At 38.3% G+C, this 12,458-nt stretch overlaps 1 protein-coding gene across 1 annotated transcript in view; it reads right to left on the bottom strand.

Moving 5' to 3' along the window:
* RNF128 (ring finger protein 128) overlaps positions 1-6,140 on the bottom strand; it is a 102,660-nt gene extending 96,520 nt beyond the window's left edge. Inside the window, exon 1 of the mRNA XM_036840838.1 lies at positions 5,735-6,140. Within this exon, the coding sequence (XP_036696733.1) occupies positions 5,735-6,140 (406 nt within the window). The remainder of the gene's footprint in view (positions 1-5,734) is intronic.
* Positions 6,141-12,458: the final 6,318 nt, after the last annotated feature.

The following is a 12,458-nucleotide window of genomic DNA, read 5'->3' as shown; positions in this document are numbered from 1 at the left end:
TCAATAAAACTAAAGCTGGTTCTTTGAGAAGATAAACAAAATTGATAAACCTTTAGCCAGACTCATCAAGAAAAAGAGGGTGAGGACTCAAATCAATAAAATTAGAAATGAAAAAGGAGAAGTTACAATGGACACTGCAGAAATACAAAGCATCCTAAGAGACTACTACACGCAACTCTATGTCAATAAAATGGACAACCTGGAAGAAATGGACAAAGTCTTAGAAAGGTATAACCTTCCAAGACTGAACCAGGAAGAAACAGAAAATATGAACAGACCAATCACAAGTAATGAAATTGAAACTGTGATTAAAAATCTTCCAACAAACAAAAGTCCAGGACCAGATGGCTTCACAGGGGAATTCTATCAAACATTTAGAGAAGAGCTAACACCCATCCTTCTCAAACTCTTCCAAAAAATTGCAGAGGAAGGAACACTCCCAAACTCATTCTATGAGGCCACCATCACCCTGATACCAAAACCAAACAAAGATACTACAAAAAAGAAAATTACAAACCAATATCACTGATGAATGTAGATGCAAAAATCCTCAACAAAATACTAGCAAACAGAATCCAACAGCACATTAAAAGGATCATACACCATGATCAAGTGGGATTTATCCCAGGGATGCAAGGATTCTTCAATATATGCAAATCAATCAATGTGATACACTATATTAACAACTTGAAGAATAAAACCATATGATCATTTCAATAGATGCAGAAAAAGCTTTTGACCAAATTCAACACCCATTTATGATAAAAACTCTCCAGAAAGTGGGCATAGAGGGAACCTACCTCAACATAATAAAGACCATATACAACAAACCCACAGCAAACATCATTCTCAGTGGTGAAAAACTGAAAGCATTTCCTCTAAGATCAGGAACAAGACAAGGATGTCTACTCTCGCCACTATAATTCAACATAGTTTTGGAAGTCCTAGCCATGGCAATCAAAGAAGAAAAAGAAATAAAAGGAGTACAAATTGGAAAAGAAGAAGTAAAACTGTCACTGTTTGCAGATGACATGATACTATATATAGAGAATCCTAAAGATGCCACCAGAAAATTACTAGAGCTAATCAATGAACTTGGTAAAGTTGCAGGATACAAAATTAATGCACAGAAATCTCTTGCATTCCTCCTATACACTAACAACGAAAGACCAGAAAGAGAAATTAAGGAAACAATCCCATTTACCATTGCAACAAAAAGAATAAAATACCTAGGAATAAACCTACCTAAGGAGGTAAAAGACCTGTACTCAGAAAACTATAAGACACTGATGAAATAAATCAAAGATGTCACAGACGGACGGAGAGATATACCATGTTCTTGGATTGGAAGAATCAATATTGTGAAAATGACTATACTACCCAAAGCAATCTACACATTCAATGCAATCCCTATCAAAGTACCACCGGCATTTTTTACAGAACTAGAACAAAAAGTCTTAAAATTTGTATGGAAACGCAAAAGACCCCCAATAGCCAAAGCAGTCTTGAGGGAAAAATACGGAGCTGGAGGAATCAGACTCCCTGACTTCACACTATACTACAAAGCTACAGTAATCAAGACAAATTGGTACTGGCACAAAAACAGAAATGTAGATCAGTGGAACAGGATAGAAAGCCCAGAGATAAACCCACACACCTAGGGTCAACTAATCTATGACAAAGGAGGTAAGGATATACAATGGAGAAAAGACAGCCTCTTCAATAAGTGGTGCTGGGAAAACTGGACAGCTACATGTAAAAGAATGAAATTAGAACACTCCTTAACACCATACACAAAAATAAACTCAAAATGGATTAGAGACCTAAATGTAAGACCGGACATCTTAAAACTCTTAGAAGAAAACATAGGAAGAACACACTTTGACATAAATCACAGCAAGATCTTTTTTGATCCACCTCCTAGAGTAATGGAAATAAAAACAAAAATAAACAAATGGGACCTAATGAAACTTCAAAGATTTTGCAAAGCAAAGGAAACTACAAACAAGACAAAAAGACAACCCTCAGAATGTGAGAAAATATTTGCGAGCGAATCAATGGACAAAGGATTAATCTCCAAAATATATAAACAGCTCAGGAAGCTCAATATTAAAAAAACAAACAACCCAATCCAAAAATGGGCAGAAGACCTAAATAGACATTTCTCCAAAGAAGACATACAGTTGGCCAAGAAGCACATGAAAAGCTGCTCAACATCACTAATTATTAGAGAACTGCAAATCAAAACTACAATGAGGTATCACCTCACACCAGTTAGAATGGGCATCATCAGAAAATCTACAAACAACAAATGCTGGAGAGGGTGTGGAGAAACGGGAACACTCTTGCACTGTTGGTGGGAATGTAAATTGACACAGCCACTATGGAGAACAGTATGGAGGTTCCTTAAAAAACTAAAAATAGAATTACCATATGACCCAGCAATCCCACTACTGGGCATATACCCAGAGAAAGCCATAATTCAAAGAGTCATGTACCCCAATGTTCATTGCGGCTCTATTTACAATAGCCAGGCCATGGAAGCAACCTAAATGCCCACTGACAGACGAATGGATAAAGAAGATGTGGTACATATATACAATGGAATATTACTCAGCCATAAAAAGGAACGAAATTGGGTCATTTGTAGAGACGTGGATGGATCTAGAGACTGTCATACAGAGTGAAGTAAGTCAGGAAGAGAAAAACAAATACCGTATATTAACGCATGTATGTGGAACCTAGAAAAATGGTACAGATGAACCGGTTTGCAGGGCAGAAGTTGAGACACCGATGTAGAGAACTAACGTATGGACACCAAGGGGGGAAAGTGGCGGGGGGTGGTGGTGGTGGGATGAATTGGGAGATTGGGATTGACATATATACACTAATATGTATAAAATAGATAACTAATAATAAAAAAAAGATAATGTGATAGAAGGTAAAGCCTTGAGCTTTTGTAGGAGGAGGAGGACGAGTTGTTGCCCTACCCTCTGTGCCTAAACAAAACCCTAATGAAAAACAGCAAAAACAAACACAATTTTGGCTTATGTTATAAAATAATGACTCAATCTTTAATGGTCTAGGGGCTGATCATAGAGTTTTCGTATCCACACTCCCTTCCCTATGTTTGTCAACTGCATCATATAATAGTTTTTATATAAGAGGAATTTCTAGGAAGGAAGAACTCCAATGACACACTAGTTGACAGGTTTTATAATGGCAAAACACTAAACTTACAATTTTAATTCTTTGGGGTTGAAATCATTCAATGTTAAAGATCAACATTCATTAAATAAAGACCCTAAAACAGTGCCTGACATATATTAAATGGCAATATATATTAACTATTACAATTACAATGATTATGCTATCTTTTCAAATTTGCTTATTTTAAAACAGGGGCAATGCCGTAGTTTTTTTTTTAAATTAATTAATTTATTTATCCATTTTTGGCTGTGTTGGGTCTTCGTTTCTGTGCGAGGGCTCTCTCCAGTTGCGGTGAGCGGGGGCCACTCTTCATCGCGGTGCGGGGTCCTCTCACTGTCGCGGCCTCCCCGTTGTGGAGCACAGGCTCCAGACGCACAGGCTCAGTAGTTGTGGCTCACGGGCTTAGTTGCTCCGTGGCATGTGGGATCTTCCCAGACCAGGGCTCGAACCCCTGTCCCCTGCATTGGCAGGCAGACTCCCAACCACTGCGCCACCAGGGAAGCCCCAATGCAGTAGTTTTAAAAAATGTTTTGATCACATATCCTTGATTATATTGGAAGTATATATTCAATGATAAATGTAACTGCTTTGTTTCTTAAATTCTGCTCAGAGACATATACTCAAATGACTGTGCATGCCTTTTGGAGAGATTTACTGTTTAGGTCAGTCTTTTAAATTCAGTGGCTGGGCACCTACTTTCCAGTAGTTGCCCCTTACTGCATGATGCAAAGCAAGTTTGGAAAACTTGACTACTGTTTAGTTTGATACTGTTTATACTTTTAAAAAAGCAGAAGATTTATAAAACAGAAACAGACTCACAGACATAGAAAACAAACTTATGTTTACCAAAGGAGAAAGGTGGGGAGGAATAATAAATCAGGAATTTTGGGGTAACATATACACACTACTATATATAACACAAACAACAAGGACCTATTGTATAGCACAGGGAACTATACTCAATATTTTATAATAACCTATATGGGAAAATAATCTGAAAAAGAACATATATATATATATAACTGAATCACTTTGCTGTACACCTGAGACTAACACAACATTGTAAATCAACTATACTTCAATTAAAAAAAAAAGAAAATTATCCTAAAGAAAGCAGGGGAGCGAACAGCAGAATGTGGCTATGCATGTAAAAGGAAACCTGGAATACTCAGACTCTCTAAGTTGAAACATAGAGCAAGTAGGTTCCTTAGAAAAGGTTTAATTTCTAATTTTCAACAGAAAGCCACCTCATTTTATTTCTACAAAAATAAAAGTCACTCGTAAAATTATAGGAACATGCAGAGAATGTTTATGAAGTGCTCTTAACTTTAAAAGAAAAAAATGTGAATGCCTGGGTTCTCAAAATGTCCAGGATACGTTACAAAATGTAGCAAGTAGAGTTTTGTACATTTACAATAATTTTGTACCGCTAAAGACCATGTTACCTAGTTTTTGATACCCAGAGAAACAAGCAGCTTGTTTTTCAAAGATTAGTACTAAATTGCCATATTGTAGGTACACAGCCTGGATGTTCCACTCTACTACTCTTAACACAAATTTGTTTTTTTCTTACAGTTCTGAAATCTGGTTGATTTAATTTACATTAATCTTCTCAGAGGCCAAACTTGGTGGTGAGAATACCAATTATCCTGGTATTGTGTTCGACCAGATCTTACCCTGTTTGAAATTACCATTTTTCTCCTTTGGCCAAGTCTGGGGTCAAAAAAACCTTTACCCACCTACAGTATAGAAAACTTGTTTCAGAAGTCTACTTCTTCACTGGTTTAAAAGCATTTATTTGGAAAGTGGCATTTTTTACAAAATAAAAACAGTAATTCTAAGAAGTAAATTCCTTCACAAAATTAATAAATTAGATAATTATATTTACTTAAGAAGTCATAAGTAAACATTTTTAAGGGAAATCTTTACTTTTGGTGTGAATTACAGAGGTATCCAATTTCAGCCTTACCGTTTTCAATGTATAATGTTTCTTATAGAGTAGTTTTATATATATTAGTCCCACAGACATTAAAATCTCACATGCATACAGCAGAGTCGAATTCTCATTTCTGTAAACATTTTGCACACTTACAATATGCTATTGTTTAATCATAATAATGAATCAGTTTTGCAGTTACTGCACACTTGAATACATACAACCCTGAATCAAACTGAAAAGTACAAATTAAGAATGAAATTAAAATATTTATGTTTTCTTGAATGTTTACAGGTAAATGCACATTTATTAAAAAGCAATTATGTAATACACACTGAGAAAACTAGTAGAGCTAAGAACATCGTGAAAGAAAACGGGAACAACTTCATGAATTGCTTCTGACCTTGGAACAAATTAATTGCCAATATTAAGTAATAGTAAAGTAATTCAGAGTAGTGCCAGGCAAGAAAATTTAAAATACACTTGTTTTACAACCTCGTTGCCAGACCCTAGAGTCACTGTAGATGGAAATACCATGTTAAGATAAACAAAGACATTAACCCTCTTTGGGAATCAGTTCTTACTTACCGAAATTTGCCATCTCTATCGTCTGGTTGCCAGTCTCTGGAACATTGTAAATCACAACAGCATCAGCATTTCTTCTGCCTGCTGCTTGAATTTTTTCTGAAAATGTACAATTACCTCTTTCTATCAGTGCAATCCAGGGCTTCTTAGTATTAGTAAACTCAGTGTTGTAGTCACAAGCTTGGTAGTTACTGTTCTTAGGAATGCCCACCACCCCCATAGCATTAGCCACCGGTGAGGCTAATCCGTAAACACCACATTCACATGTCTCTGTTGAAGTGTAGTTGCTGGTTTCATTGTAATAAGCCACAGTCACATAGGCATTCATTGAAAAAGGTGCTGTGATTTTAAATAAAAAGGTAAAAATTACCAGCAGCTGAGAACAACTGGACTTATTCTCCTGGTTCATTGCTCATTCATTTGAGCATAAAATTTAAGATGTCTGCTGATATTTCCAACTATCAGTCACCATTTGTCCACTCAGGTCCCCACTAAGCAGAAGTTTGAAATTTCAGCTGCAAGTAGGTAACTGATCTCACCTCTAGCAATGTAAGCTCTGAATACATCAGCTCTATTTCACTTTACTTAGCTACATTCCGTTTTGCCTGCCCCTCCTCCAACTGTACACACATGTAACCCTTAACCAGGCTACCTTAGCAATAAATAACACCATCAACTTTATTCTACATGTCAACTTATCAGGATTGGATGACTTCCTTCACTGACATTTTTTTCTTCTTACTGTTCCAGCTAATGAACTTTCATAAACATGGAGTGGATTGGAATGAGGAACTGGACTCTTGGGATTACCATGTGACAAAACGAAAGTCACCCCTCTCAGATCATCTGAAACACCAAACTGGTTTTCCAAGTCCTGCTGAAATAATGCTATCAACCAGTTCAGCCGGAAGTAAGTTAAGAGCCATCATTTTAATTGCTACGGCATTGGTAGAATTGATTTCACAGCCTTTTTTTCTCTTCTTTGTGGAATTTTTCTTAACAGGCTCCCCAAGGAACATCTTCTGCTACCTTAGTTTATTCATTGAAAAGGAAACATATTCCAGTCGCTAGAGATCCTTTCAAGTACAAGGCCTTGCCCATGGTGGGCACTCAAATATCTGTTGATGCATTCCATTAATTTTTATGTCCCATGTGTTATACTCTAACAAAAGACTGTTCAAGGTTTATCTTTTTTTTTTTAACATCTTTATTGGAGTATAATTGCTTTACAATGGTGTGTTAGTTTCTGTTTTATAACAAAGTGAATCAGTTACACATATACATATGTCCCCATATCTCTTCCCTCTTGCGTCTCCCTCCCTCTCACCCTCCCTATCCCACCCCTCTAGGTGGTCACAAAGCACCGAGCTGATCTCCCTGTGCTATGCGGCTGCTTCCCACTAGCTATCTATTTTACGTTTGGTAGTGTATATATGTCCATGCCACTCTCTCACTTTGTCACAGCTTACCCTTCCCCCTCCCCATATCCTCAAGCCCATTCTCTAGTAGGTTTGTGTCTTTATTCCCATCTTGCCCCTAGGTTCTTCATGATCTTTTTTTTTTTCTTAGATTCCATATATATGTGTTAGCATACGGTATTTGTTCTTCTCTTTCTGACTTACTTCACTCCATATGACAGACTCTAGGTCCATCCACCTCACTACAAATAACTCAATTTTGTTTCTTTTTATGGCTGAGTAATATTCCATTGTACATATGTGCCACATCTTCTTCATCCATGCATCTGTCGATGGACACTTAGGTTGCTTCCATTTCCTGGCTACTGTAAATAGAGCTGCAATGAACATTGTGGTACATGACTCTTTTTGAATTATGGTTCTCTCAGGGTATATGCCCAGTAGTGGGATTGCTGGGTCATATGGTAGTTCTATTTGTAGTTTTTTAAGGAACCTCCATACTGTTCTCCATAGTGGCTGTGTCAATTTACATTCCCACCAACAGTGCAAGAGTGTTCCCTTTTCTCCACACCCTCTCCAGCATTTATTGTTTCTAGATTTTTTGATGATGGCCATTCTGACTGGTGTGAGATGATATCTCATTGTAGTTTTGATTTGCATTTCTCTAATGATTAATGATGTTGAGCAGCTCTGTTTTTAATCAGGAGTACACTGGATACTAGCAGCACTTGGGCATACATTGCTATGGGCTCAGCTGGTCTGGGTAAATCCGCTGGGAAAGGGAGATTGCAGTGTGGGCCAAGGGCTAGTGAAGGAGTAGATGAATGGACAACAAGACAAACAGAGATATCAGGAGTCTGACTGGGCCAAGAGTCAGCAAACTACACAAATAGGCAACAGGCTGTCAGAGAAGCAGAAAGACACCAGGTCAAAAGGAAGGCAGACACAATGGTAGCCTGAAGTCCAAGGAAAATAGTCTGAAATAAGGAATACCACTAGAGTCAAGGGGACAGGACAACAGAAAATAGGAAACATTGTTGAAGGACATGATCAATAAAGCTATTTCCCCCCCACCACTTCTTGTCCGTTCTTGGGCACCTGAGGTATTAGCGTTGGAGTGAACCCTGAAAGTGGGAACCAACAGTTAACAGCAGAGGAGAGTTCACGGAATCTGCAGTAGAACCTGATGGATAAATCCCAGCAGATGCACAATAGAAATATGAACCTTTTTATCCTGTTACAGCTGCTGATTACTCATATCTCCCTCACAGTACCTGGTATTAGTAACAACTTACACACAGTAATCACTTAATAATTATTCATGAAAAGTTTAAAGGTCTTGTGTATTAGCTTATGGTCTATTTCAGAGTAAACGCAGATAGTTTATTATTTTGCTATTAGCACTATCGCCGACGTTTAAACTCATAATAAAGACTGTATTCACTAGATAAAGAAAACTATCAAACTGAAAACAGAAGTGTTTGTTATTGTCAAAATGATTAGTCTGCTAATTGCTAATAGACATCTGTGATAAATTCAACATCAGCATTCAACAGGCAATTCATTAGTAAAGTTGTAGAAATTTGAGTTAACCTTCTCTACCAGTTATTAAATTGCTTCTAAAGGAACATCATTATATGCTTTTAAAATGACAACTTTACGTAACACTTTGTGGCAGCGCTGGTGAACTTTGCTAAACTATTTTAAATCACTCTGAAGGTTGAAGTGCATGACTTTGTATGGTAACCAGCATTATATACCTTGTATGTAAGTGCTTTTATGTTTCCTTGTATGGCTTTCAGAGAGTCATAACTTACAAAGATAATTTTAGATTGTTTTAAAAATTTTACAGTTAAGTAAAATTAGTCCTAGAACGATAAATACCCATCAGTGCAATTTTCCAGTTAAGTCTTAAGGTCATTTGCTGGGGGGGGATGAGTGGTCTAGTACTTATTCAGTGTTTTTAAAATTTTGTCTGTGGAATACCTACATTAGACTCACTTGGAAGTTTATTGAAAGTGAAGATTCCTGGGTCCTACTACCAGTCAGCCTGAATCAAAATTGGAGGAATCCATATAGGAATTCACATTTTAAATAGCTCTCCAGGTAATTCTTACACACTTTACAATTTAAGAACTTTAGATCGTACAAGTTGTACATGATGAATAGTACGGGATCTAGTTGTAGTTTTTTGTTTGTTTGTTTTTTTATTTATTTTTGGCTGCGTTGGGTCTTCATTGCTGCGCACGGGCTTTCTCTAGTTGAGGTGAGCGGGGGCTACTCTTCATGGCGATGTGCGAGCTTCTCATTGCGGTAGCTTCTCTTGTTGCGGAGCGTGGGCTCTAGGCACTTGGGCTTCAGTAGTTGTGGCGCGTGGGCTCAGTAGTTGTGGCTCACGGGCTCTAGAGCGCAGGCTCAGTAGTTGTGGCGCACGGGCTTAGTTGCTCTGCGGCATGTGGGATCTTCCCGGACCAGGGCTTGAACCCGTGTCCCCTGCAATTGGCAGGCGGGTTCTTAACCACTGCACCACCAGGGAAGTCCTAGTTGTAGTTTTGACAGATTAGCTGCTGTCATTTTATTTCAACCTCATCGTGCTTCAACTTCCCATCTATAAAGGTCTGATGTTTTATTTGTACTTTAGGTGGTTCTCTGAACATTTTTGAAGTTATCTTAAAAACCAAAAGGTTGTGCAAGTGCTGACACTGCAACAACTAGTGTTATATCCTCAGGAAAATAATAACCTCTCCTGGACTTTTTCTTCTTTTACACAATGAAAGAGGTTGGGTTAAAATTTATCTATCAAGTCTTTTCCGGATCTGCCATGCTAGAACTCTATGAAAATGAAAGTTGTTTCAAAGCTATCAATTTTTAATTTTTCCTTATCAGAACAATTGAAGAGGAAGCTGCATCGAGAGCAGATGAAACTATAGCATCTAGATAGGAGGTAAGTTCAAAGTACTGGGTGAAGCTTGATCTCTAATAAAACTAACAAGTGCTTGAAACAGGACTATATACCAGTGGTTTTCAAACTTGTCTGCACATTAGAATCATCTGGGGGAGATGTTGACTCTCTTGACGCCCAGGCTACACTAAAATCAGAAACCTGGGGTGGGGGTGGCACGTAGGCATAGTAATTTTTAAAAATTAATTAATTAATTTATTTATTTATTTTTGGCTGCGTTGGGTCTTCGTTGCTGCGTGTGGACTTTCTTTTTTTAGTTGCGGTGAGTGGAGTCTACTCTTCATTGCCGTGCGCGGGCCTCTCATTGCTGTGGCCTCTCTCGTCGCGGAGCACCGTCTCTAGGCGTGCGGGCTCTAGACCGCAGGCTCAGTAGTTGTGGCGCACAGGCCTAGCTGCTCTGCAGCATGTGGGATCTTCCTGAACTAGGGCTCGAACTCGTGTCCCCTGCATTGGCAGGCGGATTCCTAACCACTGCACCACCAGGGAAGCCCAGGCATAGTAATTTTTAAAACTCCCCAGGTGATACCAATATGAAGCCAAGTTTGAGAACCACTGCTATGTTTCAAACATTTAATACTACTGGACTTTTTCAACTACTTGTACCTTAATAAATATTAAGTATCTTAGCAAAGGTACACAATATTAATTAAGGCATAGAGAAGTGAATCACTCATCTCTTAAGCAAGGAACATTTCAATTTTTTCCATATGATTGAATAACAGCTATGGCAAACCTACCATTTAAAGATGAGGAGGACTTCCCTGGTGGCGCAGTGGTTAAGAATCTGCCTGCCAATGTAGGGGACACGAGTTTGAGCCCTGGTCCGGGAAGATCCCATGTGCCATGGGGCAGCTAAACCCGGGCACCACAACTACTGAGCCTGCGCTCTAGAGCCTGCGAGCCACAACTACTGAGCCTGTGTGCCACAACTACTGAAGCCTGTGTGCCTAGAGCCCGTGCTCCGCAACAAGAGAAGCCACCGCAATAAGAAGCCCGCGCGCCGCAACGAAGAGTAGCCCCTGCTCGCCTCAACTAGAGAAAGCCCGCACGTGCAGCAACAAAGACCCAACGCAGCCAAAAATAAATAAATAAATAAATTTATTAAAAATAAATAAAAAATAAAGATGAGGAAGTACAGGGCTGTGTTTCTAATAGAATACAGGTACCCCTTGATTATTCATAGCAAACTTCCAATTCTGCCTTGGGTGACTATGACTTGGTGTATGTTCAAAAGAAATTAATTTTAATATTAGCCCAAGCCAAATAAAAGAAATAGTCACAAGGCCATATCCAGCTACAAAGGAAGCAAGGAAAAGTATTCTTTATTCTAGGTAGCCATGTGCTTAGCTAAAAATGGAGAGAACTACTACTATAGGATAGGTATTAGGGTACAGCTAGCAGTCTCTGCTAACCTTCTTATAATCCATTCTCCTTCCAGGAGACAGTGACCACTCTAAAACATGAATCGAATCAAGGCATATCACTGGCCACAAACCACTTAATGGCTTCCTAGTGCTCTGAAGATACATACTAAAATCCTTACCATGGACTATAAGGCTCTGTGTAATTTGCAAGAGCCTTTGTCTGTCTGTTTGTCTCGTCTTGTATCCTACTTTCTGCACTCCAGCCATATCAGTTCTCATTCAAGTTCTCGAGCACACCTTGTGCTGCAAGGCCTTTTCACCTCAAGTTCACTTCCTCAGGAAAAACTTTCCCAATGCCCCCCCGCCAGCTTCCTTTGTGAAATTTATCTTATTTATTTGTGCAATTATTTGAATGTCTTTCTCCTCCACAACACTGTAAGCTTTATGACAGTAGGGGCCATGTCTGTTTTTGCTTGTATTGTATTGTGTTCCTAGTGCCAACCCAGTGCTTGCCATAGAGTGGGCATTCAAATACCTTGGATATATGCTGCAATAACTGGGCTCATTATTTTATGAGCCCCAGGATTTAGAGAAGTTTATCTCACAGTAATCTACTAGCTGAAAATTTATTATTATTCAAACGTTTCACTTTGTGCTCAAATTAGAGTTTAAAGAAACAGACATTGGAGTTATAAGCCCAACCTTAAAATTTAACTGCCTTGACAATTTTACATTAAATCATTTAGTCTTTTTCTGTTTCAGTTTCCTATCTACAAAACAGATATTAAAAACCTTGTTAGGGGCAACTCCTAGATCTTAAGCGACTAGAAGTCACATGCAATAATCTCAGAATAGCATCAGAAGTACTCAAATTTAAAACAAAAGGTTACTTGATTTTCAATGAAAATGTGCATATGATTAAAAACAGCTAAAATATTTCAGATTTCTGTTTTGAAAAAAATACATATATGTATCAATCACTG

The sequence above is a fragment of the Balaenoptera musculus genome, chromosome X, assembly GCF_009873245.2.
Source record: "Balaenoptera musculus isolate JJ_BM4_2016_0621 chromosome X, mBalMus1.pri.v3, whole genome shotgun sequence".
Taxonomy (NCBI): Eukaryota; Metazoa; Chordata; class Mammalia; order Artiodactyla; family Balaenopteridae; genus Balaenoptera; species Balaenoptera musculus.
The sequence above is the reverse complement of the archived record's forward strand: the minus strand, read 5'-3'. Positions and strand labels throughout refer to the sequence as shown.